At 42.0% G+C, this 15,082-nt stretch overlaps 1 protein-coding gene and 1 long non-coding RNA gene across 2 annotated transcripts in view; one reads left to right on the top strand and one right to left on the bottom strand.

Moving 5' to 3' along the window:
* The window catches only part of LOC149306008 (gigaxonin), a 29,662-nt gene extending 21,272 nt beyond the window's left edge, over nucleotides 1-8,390 (bottom strand). Inside the window, exon 1 of the mRNA XM_089539868.1 lies at nucleotides 8,118-8,390. Within this exon, the coding sequence (XP_089395994.1) occupies nucleotides 8,118-8,311 (194 nt within the window). The 5' untranslated portion in view covers nucleotides 8,312-8,390. The remainder of the gene's footprint in view (nucleotides 1-8,117) is intronic.
* Nucleotides 8,391-12,544: 4,154 nt separating this feature from the next.
* On the top strand, nucleotides 12,545-14,469 carry LOC149306007 (uncharacterized). The gene is made up of 3 exons (XR_016271720.1): nucleotides 12,545-12,735; nucleotides 13,114-13,212; nucleotides 13,839-14,469. It is a non-coding gene; the product is annotated as an uncharacterized LOC149306007 (long non-coding RNA).
* The last annotated feature ends 613 nt before the right edge of the window (nucleotides 14,470-15,082 follow it).

The raw sequence follows: 15,082 nt of genomic DNA, 5'->3' as shown, positions 1-15,082 counted from the left end.
TTTAGAACGATAGCCCAACATTTCCAGGGTACAAAAAGTTTTTCATCCTTGCTATACAAGATACAATTTAAAAAAAAAAATTAAATCAAGAATATTGCACTATGCAGTTTAGATTAAAATTAGATTTTTAAAAGATTAGACTAAGAGCAATCACAGCATTATTTCCAGAACTCTTAACGGCGAGGAGTTTAACAATGTGTTATAAGCATCCTGGCAAACCTACAATATTCCAGGATTGCTCTGGAAGACAATGGAGAGTAACAGCTATCACAATATTATATAACAGGCATCACGAATGAGTTTATATTTCCTACAATTGTTCAGCTAGGAATTGTCCAGCCATTTTAAATCTCTTTCTCATTTCCTTGCTGCTTATGGCAACAGGCTTTTTAGTCTGGTTCGGGCCTCTCCCTTTCGTAATTAGTCATGAGGGCTGACATTCTTTTACATCAGCATTTCCATTTCCCCATTCTATCCAGGGTGCATTACATACACTAGCAAACTGCCCTATTATAAAGCATACCTTCAGCAAGAGGAGTCTCCTTATACAGAATTCTGATATATTAATAGGATACTATTAATAGGATGCTTATGTAGAACGGATTCCAGTCTCAAGCTACTTTACTTAATGTAAGATTATGGGCTGCTAACCTTGCTAGACCAGCCTTACCAGAATTCACTCAGTATTTCAATCAAAACCTTCCTCACAATTTAGCAACATTCATCATATGATCCACCAGCTTTACAACCCAGCTGCATTTAAGGTCTAGTCCTACAAATGGTAAAACCTCTGTCCCAGATTTGAATGTGTGTGTGTGTGTGTGTGTGTGTGTGTGTATGCCTTCAAGTTACCTGTCAGTTTGGTGACCCCATTATTATTATTATTATTATTATTATTATTATTATTATTATCCTTTATTTATAAAGCGCTGTAAATTTACACAGCGCTGTCCATACAAACTTTTAGTTAGACGGTTCCCTGCCCTCAGGCTTACAATCTAAAAAGACACAACACAAAGGGAGAAGGAATGGTTGTGCGGAAGAGGATCAGGTCCAGCAGTTTTTCTCCACCTCCGAGGCCTGGACCAAGGCAGATGGACTGGAGGAAGGGTAATTTTTAATAGGGTTTGCTTAGGCAATGAATCCTCAGAGGTGGTTTTGCCAGTTCCTGCCTCTGAAATAGAGCCTATGACTACATCATCTGAAAATACTTCATTTGTTCTTCTTGTGGACTAAATCGTTTATACTGTATGTTTTTTGCCAACTGAGAACTTGGAAGATCATGATCTCATTAAGCTTCATTATGAGACAGCAAAGGCAAAAGTTGGTCAAATCCCTTATGTTTTCTGAATTCATACTAATTATAGTGAAAATGTTCTCTCTACATACATAAACAATGTTGATTTCTATGTGCTGTTGGACTTACTATCTACTAACTAAAGGGAAGCTATAATGGGAATAAAAAGTTTGATTATTTCCAGTGGCTCCAAATGATATACAAGAAGGATACAAGATAGTTTAGAATGTTAAAGCTATAATTTAGTTGAGGTTTTAGAAGAGGCCTGATAATGTCCAAGACTAGGTCCTTTCCAAGCTTTTACGTATCCATAAGTAGTTGCCTAACAGTGGACATCGAAGGTACTTGAAACAATCCTAAAAACCATTTTAAAGCAAGGCACTTGTGGTTAATAACTACCCTACAAACCTGCAAAAACCATAAACCGATGAAATGATGGTTGTCAAACAACCAATATTTAACCAAGCTTCTTTGTCATAAAACCTTTGAAAGGGACGAAGTCCATTATAATGCAGGTTATTCAATGAATAAAGACTGACTATCAAAACTATCTGATAGATCAGCGCACACAGACTGCAATCAGAGACTTACAATCAAAACAGAAAGAAAACAAATCCCGAAATGTTGATGCCAGGCCTCCCTACTGTGATGATAAGTTCAATTTATGCATTTAGTTCCTCATAAGGAGGAAACAAGCCATCACTTTTTTCTCACGGGTGTGACAGCAAACACAAAACTGCATCCTGTAATAATGGGGATCTTTTAAAACTTAAGATGTCCACTCAGCATTTAGATAGGTGTAGGTTGTCTTGCTTTAGTTTAAAGCACATTTAAAACATGTATTTAATATGAAGCAAGGAGCTAGAGAAGAATTACAGAATTAAAATTACACAGCTCCTTTTGTTTCATATTTTAATGATATTTTTTCAATGTTTATGCAACAGGTTGTGAAACTCCCATCTCAGCTGTTTGCAACCATTCCTTAACCTTCATTTTGGCAGATTAAAAAAATTGCCTGAAGTGGCTGAATCTGGATACCTTCTGACACCAAAGAGAATTCCATTGAATGTCCCATGTCAACAGGAGTGTTTGTAAGTATGGGATTAATGGTATTCCACAGAGAGGCAGAAGAGACATTCACATAAGGCAAAATGTTTCTTCTGTCTCAATACCATGTAGATAAAAAAACCACTTTTTCTTAGAATATATCTATCTATCTGTTGGCTAAAATTTGGAAACTCTGCTCTTCAGGAGACAAAATAATTCCTATTTTATAGGTTGAGATCTGTTCGATTCTGCAAGACAACATGGCTCTCAGGGACCGAAATGACCCACCTCCCTGGATGTATCATAGCATACAAAGCACAACTCTTTCAATTAATTGCCAGCCAATTACAGCCCGCTCTCCATATCCATGAATTCTTTATCCACAGATTCAAGCATCCACGGCTTGAAAACATTGAAAAAAATATTTAAATTCCAAAAAGCAAACCTGGATTTTGCCGTTTTATATAAGGGACATCATTTTACTGTGCCATTGTATCTAATGGGCTTGAGTATCCACTAATTTTTGCATGTACAGCAGGTCCTGGACCCAAACCGCAGCAAATACAGAGGAAGTTCTGGTGGAGCCTCCTTCTTTGGAGGTCTTTAAACAGAGGCTGGATGGCCATCTGTCAGGGATGCTTTAATTGTGAGTTCCTGCATGGCAGATTGGGGTTGGACTGGATGGCCTTTGGGGTCTCTTCCAACTCTATGGCCCATTCTATTTCACACTTTCCTCTCACCATAAAAACTGCCACTTCTGATCTTTGTAAATGAGCCTGCATTTGTCCCATTGCGCTAGGAATTGCTGACAGTGACCTCGATGCATAATGTTGGTAAACAAATTATGAGACTTCCTAGATCACTTTGCAAAGGGAAAGGCAACCCAGGCAGTGTGGGAACTGGGAGCATGAGCAGGAAGGGAACTTAGCCAGCACAACACTCACGCTGACGCTACATGTTAGTCTGGCTTCTTCTTGCCTCTGAATCATCATCACACACATGGTTTTGCCTGCTCATTGTACAATGTGCTTTTAAGGAGCTCAGGGAGTCAAAAGATAATATATACAAGCCAGAACAGTAACGACAGCATACAGCTTTTACCATCCAACCCTGTTTCTTTGTGGACCTATTTTGTGTCTTCTTAGAAGTCTCATTTGGGTTGTGTACCTCATCTGCATGTTGTAAATCTATTGTCTTTACACGTTTCAATAAATATGTAAGGAAAGGAAAACAGCCAGCCAGGGCAGGGTGGGGCAGGGAAAAGAAAAGAGAAAAGGGAGGGAGAAGGTAAACTTCTGGCTTAACAACTGGGCCAGCCAGAAATGAGAGAATTCACGAAAGCAGAAGAAGAGACACCTGAATCCAAGATGTGGCTGCTATTCACTATTCTTGCTCTTGTAATATAAAGCTTTATCTTTTTAAAGTCACCTGTATGCATTTCTGATTTGGTTTCCCCTAAATTCCCATGTTGGCTGTACTCAGTAGTTGCGGGAGACCAACATCTTGAGGGATATACAGTTTCCCCAGTCTCCAGTTTAAACCTTGGGCCTTGGACATGAACTGTTTGTGGGGAAGGAAGCCAAGAAAAGCAATCCGCCTGTCACAAGTCTGAAAGGTATTGGTCGCCTGCCATAAAAACAAGGTGGTAAACCAGCTTCAAGAATGAGTCTTGGTACTGCCAAAAAATCCTGGGCTTTGGTCTTGGCACAGAGTGCTTAATTTGTACAACGAAAGATGGTAAGCCTCAGGCCTAACTGGAAGGCTCAGTTCCTTAATCCTAAAGATGGCCAGGAGGCTGAGGCACAATTTATCAGGACTGTGACACAAACATACACCAGACATGTTGTATAAACCTTTTCTTCATGTTTACAAAGGTAGTTTATATCCAGAGGCTGAGGACAAACCATAAAGAATGGCTGTTGCTATTTCATCTTAGAGACAGCAGCTCTGTTGTGACTCTGAAATTCACAAGTAAGAACTCGTTTTAAAATCCCAGTCTTGACCTGTTGGGTCTAAGGCAATTTTACTAAGAATGTATTTTTAAAGGCCCTGCTGGATGATGCCAAGGGTCCCTTTTGTTTGTAACAGGAATGACACCTGGTTAACCTTTGGATTTAAAAGTGGTTTACCCTAAAATAGACAATATAGTTCAGTATGCTTGAATGTAGTACAGTACAATTCAGAAATACATTTCTTTTTTAACTGCAAGATGAACACAATTTCTAAGCCAGATCTTGGCATAAACAATCTTCCTCAATCTGATACCTTTCTGAAGTTGGACCACAATTTACATCATCCTTGGGTAGCACCGCCATGGTGGCTAGAGATGGAGGGAACTAGTTGATGGTCACTGGTTGGTGAAGGCCATCCTACAGAAACAGCCTATCTAGGATGTAGACCTTCTTGGCCACCAGAAGTGGTGCCTAGAGGCACCATTAATGAGAAACATCTGATGATGGATACTGGATGACACAAGATGTATATACGTAGCCCAGCATAACTGCCCTTAAGTCAATCCTGACTCATGGCAACCCTGTGGATGAGACATCTCCAAGACCCCTGCCCTCCATTGCTCTGCTCAAGCCCTACAAACTCAGGCCCATAGCCTCCCTGATTGAGTCCATCCATTTGGCGTGTCATCTTCCTCTTCTTCTACTATCCTTTACCTTTCCTAGCATTACTGTCTTTTCTAATGAGTCATGTCTTCTTATATGGTCAAAGCACAACAGCCTCAGTTGTCTTGGATTCGAGGGACATAGACTTGATCTGTTCTGGGACCCATCTGTTTCTCTTTTTGGCCATTCATGATACCCTCAGCACTCTTCTCCAGCACCACATCTCAGATGAATTGATTTTCTTCACCATCCAGCTCTCAGATCCGTACATGGCGCAGCCCAACACTCAAACTATTATACCACACTGGCATGAACTTCATGTTTCTATGAGTGTTTATAGCTTTATATTTGGTCATGTCCTCCATTTTCCTTGAAGGCCCTCTATTTTGTGGTGCCTTGTCCTCCTTGGCATTAAGGAGGAAGTGCCTTGTCCTCCTTGGCATTGAGGAGGAAGTGCCTTGTCCTCCTTGGCATTAAGTGCCTTGTCCCCCTTGGCATTGAGGAGGAAGTGCCTTGTCCCCCTTGACATTGAGGAGGAAGTGCCTTGTCCTCCTTGGCATTGAGGAGGAAGTGCCTTGTCCTCCTTGGCATTGAGGAGGAAGTGCCTTGTCCTCCTTGGCATTAAGTGCCTTGTCCCCCTTGGCATTGAGGAGGAAGTGCCTTGTCCCCCTTGACATTGAGGAGGAAGTGCCTTGTCCTCCTTGGCATTGAGGAGGAAGTGCCTTGTCCTCCTTGGCATTGAGGAGGAAGTGCCTTGTCCTCCTTGGCATTGAGGAGGAAGTGCCTTGTCCTCCTTGGCATTGAGGAGGAAGTGCCTTGTCCTCCTTGGCATTGAGGAGGAAGTGCCTTGTCCTCCTTGGCATTAAGTGCCTTGTCCCCCTTGGCATTGAGGAGGAAGTGCCTTGTCCCCCTTGACATTGAGGAGGAAGTGCCTTGTCCTCCTTGGCATTGAGGAGGAAGTGCCTTGTCCTCCTTGGCATTGAGGAGGAAGTGCCTTGTCCTCCTTGGCATTGAGGAGGAAGTGCCTTGTCCTCCTTGGCATTAAGGAGGAAGTGCCTTGTCCTCCTTGGCATTGAGGAGGAAGTGCCTTGTCCTCCTTGGCATTGCGGAGGACCTCTGTGCCAGAAAAGGTGCCTTAGCTTGCCACAGTGTTAGATATCTTGGGAAAAATGAAAGAATAATAATAACATTTATTTCTTACCCGCCTCTCCCCATGGATTGATGTGGTGTACAACAACAATTAACAGGCACACCACATCAGTTAAAACACATCCGTTAAAATGCACATCGCTTTAAAAGGACAAGAGGTACACATATACAGGGCTGCGTCCTTTCACGCTATCTGTTCGACTTGCATGCAGAACATATTATACGAATAGCAGGCTTGGAGAAAGGAGGAGGAGGAATGGAAATAGGAGGAAGGAATATCCACAATCTAAGATATGAAGACGACACCACAATGCTAGCAGAAAACGTCACAGGCCTCAAAGGGCGACTAAGGAAGATCGAGGAAGAAAGTGTAAAGGCAGTCTTACTGGTGAACATAAAGAAAACAAAAATGAGGACCAAGGAGAATTTAAACAAAGTGAACCTAGACAACGAGGGAGAAGAAATATCAAAAGAGCTCTTATACTTGGGATCAAACATGGATAGAAATGGGCTCCTGCAGCCAGGAAATCAGAGAAAGATCAGGAATGGGGAGGGTGGGCTACGAAAGGACTAGAAAAGCTCTTAAAATGCAATGATATACAACTGAGCACAAAAGCCAGAATCCTACAAGCCATTGTATTCCCTGTTATCATGGATGGATAGATGGACAGTTAAGAAAGAAGATAGGAAGAAAATCAATGCATTTCAGATATGGGGCTGGAGCAGAGTGCTGAGGATCCCATGGAGAGCCAGAAGGACAAACAAAAGGGTCAAGCTGGAAACCTCCCTGGAAGAAGCCAGCGTGACACATCACGAGAAGGAAGGACTCACTGGAAAAGACGATGACGCTGGGAAAGGCGGAGGGGAGTAGAAAGAGAGGAAGACTGCATGCCAGATGGATGGACTCTCATTAAGGAGAGCACTCAAAGACATAGCCGTGTCAGTCTGTAAACCCAGTATGCGAGGAGATCTTGCAGCAGCACCTTTGAGACTGACTGAAAGGAAGAAGTTGGCAGCATGCGCTTTCCTAGACTTAAGCGCATCCAAGTGCATCCGAGGAAGCAGACTGAAGTCTATGATCCAAAACACACAGCAGAGCAATCCAGCTTGAGCTACCTGGAAACCGATTTCAGAACCACTTGGACCTGCTCTGTGGCAACAAATGCCTAGTGGAGTGTCCTCTCTAGGAATCTCTGGGTCCTCCAGCGCAACTCTGTGGTCGACATCTGCCAGACAATGACCATAGAGTTGTGCCGGAGGAACTACAAAGGCCTAGCGAAGTGTCCTCTCTAGGAATCAATCTCTAGCTCCTTCCGTGTGGCTTTGGGTTCAAGTGGACCATAGAGTTGCGCTGGAGGACCTAGATATTCCTAGAGAGGAATGCGTTTATTGAATCCGTGAATCGTGGAAGCTGCAAAAGTCGAAGCTGCGTAGTCCCAGTTTTGGGGGGAAATATAAACAAATACAATGAATTAATTAATTAATATTCATTAATAATTTAATAATAATAATAATAAGATAGTAATAATAATGACATGATAGTAAGATAATAACAATAATGATGAGATAATAAGATAGTAATAGCCATGAGTTAATAATAATAATAAGGTGACAATAATGAGATGATAATACTAAGTTAAGATTAATAAGATAATAACAATTAAATGAGATAATAATAAGATAATAGTGATAATAACGAGTTAACAATATAAATGAGATAATAATAATATTAAGATAGTAATAATGAGATAATAATAAGGTAATAATAATAATAATGAGATAATAATATCAAGATAGTAATAATGAGATAATAATAGCTGATAATAATAATAATAATGAGAAAATAATGATATTAAGATAGTAATAATGAGATAATAATAAAGGCATAATAATAAACCTGAGATAATACTAACTACAATGGGATGATGATGATGATGATGATAATACTGACATGACTGAGACGATGCTAGGAATAAGGCTAGCGATCGTGAGGCCAGGCGTTGCTGTACCTGATGTAAGGGCTGGCTGCGGCGAGGATGTTGGTCTGGACGGGGATTTCGTGCCCTTCGAGGACCAGATGAGCGTCGCAGAAGCGCCCTTCTTCTCGGAAGGAGCTCAGGGCCCGCAGGAGCCGCGAAGGGTGCTGGGGGTCCGACACGGCGCTCCACGGGGAGCCAGGCGTCGGCGTCGGCGTCGTCGACATGGCGGCCGCGAAAGGCGCCTTCTCCTCCGGCCCTCAGAGCCCAAGCGGGGCCTTCCTTTTACCTCAGCGCGTCCTCGCTCTCGCTCTCGCTCTCAGACTGAGGCCTCGCCTCAGACGCCGGCAGACCGACACCATACTTCCACGCCCCCGGCGCGGCGCAGGCCCTTTGACGTCATCAGCCCGCGACGGAGGGGAGGGGAGGGGAGGGGCTGGGCCTGGCTAGGAGTAGCAGAAGGGAGGGCTCTGGGGCCTCAGAAAGTGGCACACAAATACACAATCACCACAACATTAGAGGGAATCATGACAGGATATTGGCCCCATGGGGAGCCATGGGGGATATTGGCCCCATAGGGAATCATGGGGGATATTGGCCCCATAAGGAATCATGGGGGATATTGGCCCCATAAGGAAGCATGGGGGATATTAGTCCCATAGGGAAGCATGGGGGATATTGGCCCCATAGGGAATCATGGGGACATTGGCCCCATAGGGAATCATGGGGGATATTGGCCCCATAGGGAATCATGGGGGATATTGGCCCCATAGGGAATCATGGGGGATATTGGCCCCATAGGGAATCATGGGGGATATTGGCCCCATAGGGAATCATGGGGGATATTAGTCCCATAGAGAAGCATGGGGGATATTGGCCCCATAGGGAATCATGGAGATATTGGCTCCATCTTGAGGGGGAGAGAGGCCTGTTATGTTTTATTTTGACTTTGGATATTGTATTGTACTTCCTGTTGTACACCGCTTTGATCTAATTTGGAAAAGCGGTATATAAATAAACATTATTATTATTATTATTATTATTATTGGGAAGCATGGGGGATATTGGCCCCATAGGGAGCCATGGGGATATTAGCCCCATAGGAAAACATGGGGGATATTGGCCCCATAGGGAGCCATGGGGAATATTAGCCCCATAGGGAGCCATGGGGAATATTAGCCCCATAGGGAATCATGGGGGATATTAGTCCCATAAGGAAGCATGGGGAATATTAGCCCCATAGGGAATCATGGGGGATATTGGCCCCATAGGGAGCCATGGGGATATTAGCCCCATAGGGAAGCATGGGGGATATTGGCCCCATAGGGAATCATGGGGGATATTGGCCCCATAGGGAACCATGGGGAATATTAGCCCCATAGGGAAGCATGGGGGATATTGGCCCCATAGTCAATCATTGGGGATATTTCCCTCATAGAGATTCATTGCAGAATACCTTTCCATCCCATAGAGAATCATTGGGGAATACTTTACAATAGAAAAACATAGAACAATATTTGCCCCTGGAGAATCATTACAGAATACTTTCCCATAGAGAAACATAGGTGACTCATATTGATTGACCTATGATTCTCTAGGGGCAAGTATTCTCCAGTGATTCTCTATGAGCACGTATTCTCCTAGGTTTCCCATGGGCAGGGTTTCCCCCTATATTTCCCTAAGGCCAAGTTATCATCCCAACGTTTCACTATGGCCAAGTGTTCCCCCATGGATCCCCCATGGACGCACATTCTCCTAGGCTTCCCTATGGGCAAGTATTTCCCCATTTATCTTTATGGGCATGTATTCCCCAATGCTTCCCTATGGGCACATATTTTCTAATGTTTCCCTATGGGCAAGTATTGTCATTTGTTTTAGTACGTCCCCAATACTGACCCTCAGTCAGAGGCAGTTTTGGAAGAGCCAAGGTCCAAAACACACTGCACAGATAATCCGGTTTGAAACCGCTTTGAAAGAGACACTTAGGGAATCCTGGGAACTGTAGTACATTGTGGCACCAGAGTTCTCTGATAGAGAAAGCTAAATGTCTCACAATACTACAGATCCTAGGAGTCCCTTGCATTGAGCCAGGGCAGTTAAAGCGGTCTCAAACTGGATTATTTCTCCAGTGCGGATGCAGAGAAGGTTTGCTGTCCTCTGTGGCTGAGAGAGTGTGACTTGCCCAAAGCCATCCAGTTGTTTTCCATGCCTTAGGATTCGAGCTTTGGTCTCCCATAGCCCAGTACTGAAATCACTGCATCACACTGGCTTTTAGACGATGTTGTGTATTTGGCAAAGAAAGCATGGATCCAGAGAGCTTTTGCCATGGTTTCTACCACAAGATTCTTTGTGGGTTGTGTTGCAAGAAGATAACATAACTCATTGCAAGATTCGAAGGTTATTTCAGGCTGGCTTTTTTCTCAGGGCTGCTCTTCTGAAAAACAAAAACCTGAAGCCGAGGAACACTTTTATTTATTAGGCCCAACAAAATAATAATAATAATAATTATTATTATTATTATTATTATTATTATTATTTATATACCGCTTAATCTCAGGGAATCCAAGCAGATTACAGCAGTTCAGTAACATACAATTAAAAGAGAAATGCATTAAAAATTCCAAAATCCCCCCTAACATAAAAACACAATCGAGTCCTAAAAAGAGATTAAACCAAAAAATAAAAACATTAATACATATACAAATACAGTAAAGTGTATTTGTATCTGCCTAGACATAGTAGAGAAGCTTTGGAAACCTCCAGATCGCTTCAAAAACTGGAGTGGGACATGTATGCAGGTCCACACAGAAAACTAATACGATGAATTCTCATTGTTTTTTTGTTGTGTCTTGTGTTGTTTGTTTGTTTAGTACACTTTTCCCGTCAGCGTGAAGGCATGAAAGAGAAGCACAACGAACCAAATCCCCGTGGCCTGCCTGCCATTTGCCTGGAACTGCAAGGATCCCTATGAGAAGACTCATGTATGTCACCTATCATTACTGCTGCAGAGGGAATTTCATAACCAAGGGAGTTGTGCTTTCCATGATAGATGTGTGTGTGTGTGTGTGTGTGTGTGTGTGTGTGTGTGTGTATATATATAATGTGAAAGCCTGTAATTGAGTGACCTTGCCTCATTTATTTCGAGACAGGTCCATTGTTTTCTTCCTCCTGTCACCTGTTCATAATTACTGGTGTGTAGGATCAGAAAATTGTGCTTCTGGTTTTCTTTTCAGCTTGTCAACAATGACTTGGCTTCCTCAAATAGCCTATGTAGGTCAATAAGGAAAGCGGGTGATGTTATGGAGAACCTCTGGAAGAACAAAATCCGGGTGATGAAAAATGGAAGGCAAGTTGTTGTTGGAAAGAAAAGGAATATCCAAGTCCCACTTGTTTTTCTTATTCCAGAAAAGATATAATGGCCTGTTACAGACTGCCAAAATAAAGCTGCTTTGGGTCTCTTTGGAGGTATGCTGTTTAAATGATGCATGCATCCCAAGAATCCGGAAGCTGCACCAAAGCTGCACTCCGGTGCTTAGGAATGGAGTGTGGCTTTGGAGCGACCTCCGGACTCTTAGGACCCATGCATCATTTAAACAGCATACCTCCAAAGAGACCTGAAGCAGCTTTATTTTGGCAGTCTGTAACAGGCCGATGTTCACTTTATCCTTCTTATACTACTCCTCTCCTTCTTCTTCTCAATCTATCCCTCCCTTTAACATCTCCTTTTTGTTCTTCCAATCCCATCCTTCTCTCTTTCCCCGCTTTCATTTTCCTTTCATCTATAACTACCTTCTCCCATACCTTTGTCTACTTCTCTTTCTCAACATACACTTCAACTACATACTTATCCTTCATATTCCATTCCTACATCAACTCTTAATTCCCATGGCACTGTTCTTTGGAATTCGAGGATTTGTCATTTGCTGAGGCACTTAAACTTTTCTAGAGCTACTTCTCTAGCGCGCCATAGCAGAGGGTTTTCAGCGCCTCATAAAACTACAAATCCCAGGACTCTATATGATGGAACCATACAGTTAAAGTGGCATCAAAGTGCTATAAATCTACATCCAGAGATATAGTCGCACTATACTACAATGTTAAAGCACTGAAGCCTTAAAGAAAGGTAACCCATGAGAAAAGACAGCATGGTTTCAGATGCATAATGTTGTCTGGTCTCTATAAAATTTTGTGATTAGCTCAAGGCAAATGCACAATATTTTTTTCCCCTCTGAGGTGAAAGCACTCTCCTTTGCTCAGTCATTCTTTCACATTCTCCAATTCCTCTTTTGCCCTTCTGCTTGTCCTCTATTATATATATAAAAAAGGTTTTTAAAAGCCAAATGAGAAGTATCGGTGGTTTTATTGATGCTAATCCACTTTGTACATGAAGACCAAAATGCAAGAAAATGTTAGGATAAACAGAAAACCATGCCCAAATCTCCATAACATTTGGTGTTCTGTTTCCTTCTAGTAGAAGAAAAATGCCCAGAAAGAAGAGAGAAGCATTAAGGAGAACACTTATTCCCTACAATTAATATTTTTCACCGTCAACATTGGGGTTTCATTTGAGATTTGTGTCTGCAAATTAGTCCTGTCTTTACCTTCCAATGATCAACCACAAAACAAAGCATGCAAAATGCAAGATGTGTAGGTGAGTAAAAGCATGCGCTGTGATAAACTGACATCTTTCATTGCTTGAGGGAGCACCTCTTCTAAATATAGTACTGCTAGGAATATAATCTGGTTTGCACAGCCTCGTATATCCAGTTTTTAGCTAGTTTCCCTTGGCTTTTTCTTCCCAGTTTCCTTGTCTCTTCTCCGTGCTTGTTTTTCTTTCAGTTTAATCAGTTATTCTTCACTGCCCTCTGCTTTGAAGTCTGTTTTTGCAACGCTGTACCATACTATGCAGAACATAAAACGTTCCTAGAAACAGCTTAGTCTTTAGTCTCACATTTTTGGCTTGATTGTTGATTCCCAAATTCATCTTGCTTTCAACAAGACTGAGGTGACCGCCCTTTTGTGATTACAGATTGTTGGAGTTAAGGCAGTCATTGCCATCTGTGAATTTTCAAGTTCTTGTGTACAGCCAGCAAGAGAAGCATCTGCTATGTACTTGGCTATGGAACAGGTAAATATACCCATTGTCTAGGCCTCCCGACACTTTCACCTCAGTATCTCCCCCAATTGTATAGATGTGTGTTTATATATACGTGTGATTGAAGACACAGGTAGCTATTTCAGTGGCAAAAGCCTGTTTCTCATTATCCATAATCCTTCCTCAGTTCTAATTTATCTGTTGGGGAAAAGGTGTGTTCTCTGTCTTGTGAAGTGCATCACGAGTCTTCCTTTGCAAGTATGGAGGCCAGGAAGCCACAATGTCCACAAGATATATTTGCATCACACTTTATAAGGGACAATTAGTGGAGGTGGTTCTTGGTTTTGGCACAGAGATGATGTCTATATAGGAAAAACATCATGTGTGAAGTTACTCACAATTGAGAGGAGGCCAATATTTGGGTCAAAGGGAGAATCAATCACATTTTTTCCTGATTTATGCAAATTAATGGCAGGATCATGCATCCTAGTTTTACCATCTGATGTCATTTACAGTGGAATAGATTTGAGGTTAAGCAGCTCATCCAGCCAGGAAAATTGGCTAGCTTAGTCCTGTTCCGCAAACACATGGTATCACCTTTAATATTGTCTGCCCACAAGTTAGTGTGTTTATTGGAGTAAAACACTTTGCATTTGAAGTCTTTCAGGATATTGGAACATGTTGCAACTCCTTAAGTGGTTGTATTGATTTCAACAATCCTAATTGCGTCCGGAACGGAGAGTTTGATCCTGCTGCCTTGAAGTCACAGAGCTGGACACTTACTTCAGGGATGATGCCAAAACCAACGCTCCAAAATTGATCCGAATCAAATTGGTCAGACAGAAAAAATTCCAGAAGAGGATGTTATTACCTCACTAAAATGGTTTCTGCATATTCCTTGGGTACAATCAAATTTATTTTTAAAGCAACACTTGGCTGTTTTTAAAAAGGCATTAATCCTCTACTGAAGGTCCTAACAACCTAAAAGAAAGAAAGACAGTACTTTGTATTTAACATAGCCTGGTTTTCAATTGCCTCTCCTGATGTTCTTGTAGCAAAGCATGCCATGTCTTCTGGAGTTAAAATAAAGCAATGCATCCATACGCTTTATGGTGAACTTCATGCCTACCCTGCTTTGAACCATTCTTCAGACCAAAAGACAGTGATCAGTTCTAGGTGGAGCTGAACCCTCAAAGCAAAGCCACCATCAGATAGGCTAATGCTGTGGCAATGTGACTGCAATCTCCTTGCATTATGTCAAGTTTCTTGTCAAGGTACAATTAGATTTGATTTCTCTTTGTAAGATGGTCCACCCAGTTTAGAATAAAATACCATCAGAAGCATCCTTGTTTCCCAATTGCAGCACCACATGCTACTCCAGACCAAATGTGTTTTTATGAAAAGAACTGGATAACCCAGTTGTACAGGTTGACTTAAACTGTGGCGTGATAAATACACACTGATGTGAAATCCCATGCCTAGAAAGGGAGATGAGAAGAAAATGCTGCTAAATGGTGCAGACTTCCTGTTTCCTACAAAGGGATGTGAGGGGGAAAAACTTAACCGATTTTGGCATGAATGTTTGTAGCTCCTAAGCTCATCCCGATGAAGGCCAGGCTAAGCATTAAGGAGAATGTGTATATAATAAATCAGATATGCATTGATATGCAAATCAAACCCATCTTTATCTTCCAGTGGCAAAACAAAGCCTGCTAAATGCAAAAATACACGGGTAATGGCATTTATACTATGACAACTAGATGTCTTTTATCATATTAAGGATGACCTTTAAAAACGTGTTAAATGTATGGTCTGATTTGACTATGAGAGTCTGTGTGATGTTAACCTAGGAGCTCAGACAACCCAGTTTCACATCCAAATATTCTCTCTCAGACAAAATACT

The sequence above is a fragment of the Sceloporus occidentalis genome, unplaced genomic scaffold, assembly GCF_023333645.1.
Source record: "Sceloporus occidentalis isolate IW3139 unplaced genomic scaffold, rSceOcc1.0.p SCAF_10, whole genome shotgun sequence".
Lineage (NCBI taxonomy): Eukaryota > Metazoa > Chordata > Lepidosauria > Squamata > Phrynosomatidae > Sceloporus > Sceloporus occidentalis.
This window is presented reverse-complemented; position numbering and strand designations above follow the sequence as displayed.